At 61.1% G+C, this 4,510-nt stretch overlaps 1 protein-coding gene across 1 annotated transcript; it reads left to right on the plus strand.

Moving 5' to 3' along the window:
• The first annotated feature begins 536 nt into the window (after window positions 1-536).
• Window positions 537-2,429, plus strand: HMX3 (H6 family homeobox 3). Its single transcript, XM_027726427.2, has 2 exons — window positions 537-1,411; window positions 1,621-2,429. The coding sequence occupies exons 1-2, from the start codon at window positions 1,096-1,098 to the stop codon at window positions 2,226-2,228; spliced, it is 924 nt and encodes a 307-aa protein (XP_027582228.1). The 5' UTR covers window positions 537-1,095; the 3' UTR covers window positions 2,229-2,429.
• Window positions 2,430-4,510: the final 2,081 nt, after the last annotated feature.

The raw sequence follows: 4,510 nt of genomic DNA on the forward strand, positions 1-4,510 counted from the left end.
TGGATCCCTGAAATGGGGATGGATCCCAGGAGCGGCGGGGATGGGCCCCCGGAGCACCCTATAACAGGACCCCAGGATTGCCCGGTGCCCGGACCCCGGGAGGGTCGGACACGGCCCCCGGGAGCGGCGGGGCCGGGCCGTGTCCGCCGCCGCCCCTCCGCCGCGGGCTCGACGTGTCCCGCTGTCCGCTCTCGCTGCCGAGGACCGAGGGGCGCGGCGGGGATGCCCGCGGAGGGGAGGGCACCGTCGGGGGAGAGCCCTGCCGCCGCCCCGCAGCCACCGCCTCGCAGCCGTCCCTTAAGTCGTTCGTGCCCAGCGCAGGGGTGCCCCGGTATCCCGGTACCCGGCATCCCGGTGCCCGGCATCCCGGCGGGGCCCGGCCGGTCCCGCCGCCCCCCCTGCGGCGCGGGCGGCTTTTGTTGCCGTCGGTGCGGGGCGGGGGCGCGGGGGGCGGCGCGGCGGGGCGGGCGCGGTTTTGAGGCAGGAGCGGCTCGTCCCGAGCCATTCGCCTCCCGCCGCTCCCGCCGCGCTCCCTGCGCCGAGCCGGTCCCTTTGTGCCGCCGGCCCGGCCCCGCTCGCCGCCTCATTGGACTCTGTATCGCCGGGGACGGGCGGGCGGTCGCCGCCTCCGGGCACGGCGGCGCGTCGGGGCGGGGGGGGGGCCGGGGCCGCGGCGGCTGCGGGGCAGGGGCTGCGCGGAGCCCTCTCCTCCCGCCGCCTCCCGCCTGATCCCATTCGCCTTTGTGCGCGCCCAATCGCCGCGTGCTCCCCGCGCGGAGCGGGGATGACATTTTGATTTCATCATTAGCATCCGGCGCCAGGTTGACGCAGCAGCGGCGGCGGCGGGAGGCGGCGGCGGCGGCAGCGACGACCCCGGCTCTCCGCCTGCCCGCAGCAGCCCCCCGGTGCCGCGGGCTGCGCGGGTCCCCCCGGCCCCCCGTCCTGCCGCCCCCCCATGCGAGGGGCCCCCGGCCGGCCCCTCCGCCGCGTTCCCACGCCGCCCCTCCGCTCCTGTCCCCCGCGCCGCCGGGAGCCGCCACCTGCGCGCCGGGCTGCGGGGCCAGCGGCGGGCAGGAGCCGGGCGGGCACCGGAGGATGCCGGAGACCGGGCAGGAGCCACCCAGCGCCCCGCCGCCTCCCCCCAAGGAGTCCTTCTACATCAAGAACCTGCTCAACGGCGGCCCCCCCAAGGCGCCCCCCAAGCAGCCGCGGGCGCTGTTCGCCCCCTCGGGCAAGGCGGCGGTGGACGGCGCCGGCTTCGCCCTCTCGCAGGTGGGAGACCTCGCCTTCCCCCGCTTCGAGATCCCGGCGCCGCGCTTCGCCCTGAGCGCGCACTGCCTGGAGCGCGCCCAGACCTGGTGGTACCCGTACGCCCTGACGCCGGCCGGAGCTCACCTGCCCCGCACCGAAGGTACCGCTCCCCGCAAATCCCTTCCCTCCCTCCCCGGCGGGGCGGCCGCGGTGGGCACCGGGGAGGGAAGCCGTCGGCGGGGCGAGGCGGGGGTCCGGCCGGCTCGTCCCGTTTTTCCCCCGACGGGACGCGGGGACCGGGTGGCGAAGGTGTCTCTTTGTGTCCCTTATCCCTCCCTCTTCATCCCCCGCTTCGTCCTTCCCCTCCAGCCGCAGAGAAATCCCTGCTGAGAGACTCGTCCCCCGCCTCGGGCACCGACCGGGACTCCCCGGAGCCGCTGCTGAAGGCGGAGGGGGAGCAGAAGGAGCTGGACTCCAAGAGCCCCGACGAGATCGTCCTGGAGGAGAGCGACTCCGAGGAGGCGAAGAAGGAGGGAGGCGCGGAGGACTGGAAGAAGCGGGAGGAGAGCCCGGAGAAGAAGCCGTGCCGCAAGAAGAAGACGCGCACGGTGTTCAGCCGCAGCCAGGTCTTCCAGCTGGAGTCCACCTTCGACATGAAGCGCTACCTGAGCAGCTCGGAGCGGGCCGGCCTGGCCGCCTCCCTCCACCTGACAGAGACCCAGGTGAAGATCTGGTTCCAGAACCGCCGCAACAAGTGGAAGCGGCAGCTGGCGGCCGAGCTGGAGGCGGCCAACCTCAGCCACGCGGCCGCGCAGCGCATCGTCCGCGTCCCCATCCTGTACCACGAGAACTCGGGCGCGGAGGGGGGGGCGGGGGGCGGCGGAGCCCCCGGCACCCAGCCCCTGCTCACCTTCCCTCACCCCGTCTACTATTCCCACCCCGTGGTCACCTCCGTGCCGCTCCTGCGGCCCGTCTGAGCCCGCCCGCCGCTGCGCGGAGGGGCGCGGAGAGGCGCGCAAGGCACCCGCCCGCTTGTAAGTACTCCAGCCCCTCGTGCGACCCACCCGGGCGGCGTCTGCGGAGCACGGGTTTTGGGTGGAGAGAGGTGCGGGGGTGGGGGGTACCCCTCGGCGTGTGGTGTTAGGAGGAAAGTCGCAAAAATCTAGGAAAAAAAAAAAAAAGAACCGGGGGGGGAGGGAAAGGAAAACGAGGAAAACGAACGCGGGAACTTGTAGAGAACCCTGGAGCTGTCACACCTTTTGTAACCGTGGATGAAAACTGCGATGGTCTCTGTGGCTTTCGTTTTTTGTAAAAAAAAAAAAAAAAAAAAAAGAAAAAAAAAGAAAAAAAAAAGAGACCAAAAGTGGGTGGGAGAAAAAAAAAAAGAAAAAAATGGGGGAAAAGAAAGGATGATATTAATAATTAAAAAAAGGAATGATCCCAGGCCACTCCTCGAGATTTGCCAAACGCTAACGGGAAGCTGAATTTCTGTTCCTTTCGGACCTCTCCTTCTGCCTCCAAATAATTGTTCAGGCTCCTGATCCTGTCGTGACTCAAACTTCATCGACCACGGCTTTTCATTTAAGCAGACCTTTGCCTCTTTGCTTGCCCACCTTTTGTACCTTTCTTTTTTTGTCATGGGACTTTTACGAGCAAGAAATACAGCCTCAAAGTGAACAGTTAAATACACCCGCGCGCTTTGAGTGACCCCTATTTATTATCGTTTACTTAGACATTTTTAATTCTTGTTTATAATTCTTGTTTTCCTAGTTGTCGGGTTGTTTTGGGTTTTTTCTTCCTTGTAAAGTTATTTCGGTATTTTGGGGAGAAAAAAATCTGTACCCTTTTGCTTTCTTTTGTAATACTAATTATTATTATTATTATTAATATTATTGTACTTTTGAACTGTGCAATATTGTACGATGATTCTTAAAGCACTGCTTTTATTTGAATGGTGAGGAAAGGGTTTTTAGCATTGTAAAGCTGCATTCGTTCATGTTGTACAAAATAAAATAAAAAAGAATTAAAAGCGAAGGGAAGTGAGAAGAGAGGAGCAAGGCATGGGAATTAACATCAGCCCGGCTTCATGCGAATAGATAAGGGAGATTCGGTGAGCTGGGCGCTTTAAGTGAAGGACAATCAACTTTAGGGTAATTTTAATTTATTTGGTATGATGTACAGTTTTCTTCTAAAGTCCATTGAGTATGTGGATTTTAATAGGCAGAAATCAAGTGAGGAGTGGACACCTCTAGTCTCTCTCTGTCTTAGTGTCTACTCACCTGTTGTCTGACAATTGTTTGCTGTCTTCCCAAGGGTTTGGGTTGGTTGGTTCCTTTTCTTTATTTTATTTTAAATTTTGTTTTCCCCTTTTCGGTTGTACTCTCTGCCCTCTCGCTTTCTGTTAGGGATCGGTCCTATTTTTAAAACAGCCTATATTGTTATAAACTTAATGTTGTGGTGGAAAAAAAAAATCAATAAAACCCGTTCCTTATCATTTTTTAAGTGTGGTTTTGGATGAGAAAAAAAAAAAAGAGAGAGAGAAAATATAAGCAACGACAACAAATAATAATAAAAAGAAATAAACAAAAAATAACGGTTTTCTGGGAGCGCTGCCGGCCCCGCTCGGGGTGCGGGGGCCAGGGCGCGGAGCCGCCCCTGCCGGGAATCCTTCGAGCGGGTGTCCGGAGGCCTCTCCGATGGGAAGCAGATCGGGGATGGGAGGGGGGGACCTTTCCACCTCCGGCGACTCGGTAACCCCGAGCGAAGGGTCGCAGACTCCCAGGGAACCCCCCGGGACGGGGGTGGGCGAGGGGGGGGTCCCTTCCCACGGGAGGGCCTCCTCCCCTTCCCGGGGGCTTCCCCTGAACTTCTGGCCGCCCCTTCCTCTGCGCCCCCCCCCCCTTCCCCCCGGTACTGCCCTTCCCTTCTCCCCCCTCCTCCTGGGGCTGCCGCAGGGTGTCCAACCCCCCCGGGCTGCGCCCTCTGCCCACGGCCGGAGCCGTCACGCGTGTTAATACTCCCGGCAGGGTTATTTGGAGATAGGATCGCTCTCCGCTTCCCGCAGATTGGCCCGAATCGACGTGTTGATAGCGCCGAGGGCAGGATTTCGGGCCAAAGAAATCAAAATAAAACTCAGCGTTGCGAAAAGATAATCCTGCGTTTTCTTTTCGTTTGGGATAAAAACCCTGTCAATGGGTCATAAACGAAAAATAAACAGAGTTTCGGAGTCAAAATACGGTGCTGGCTGTGTCGCCTACAA

Source organism: Pipra filicauda, unplaced genomic scaffold (genome assembly GCF_003945595.2).
Source record: "Pipra filicauda isolate LSUMZ 115617 unplaced genomic scaffold, ASM394559v2 scaffold53_size3534045_pilon, whole genome shotgun sequence".
Taxonomy (NCBI): domain Eukaryota; kingdom Metazoa; phylum Chordata; class Aves; order Passeriformes; family Pipridae; genus Pipra; species Pipra filicauda.

Bases quoted from the DNA above. Each gene is read 5' to 3' on its own strand.
- HMX3 (XM_027726427.2), top strand. From the start codon at position 1,096: ATGCCGGAGACCGGGCAGGAGCCACCCAGCGCCCCGCCGCCTCCCCCC. The intron at 1,412-1,620 runs GTACCGCTCCCC...CTTCCCCTCCAG, and splicing joins TCACCTGCCCCGCACCGAAG to CCGCAGAGAAATCCCTGCTG.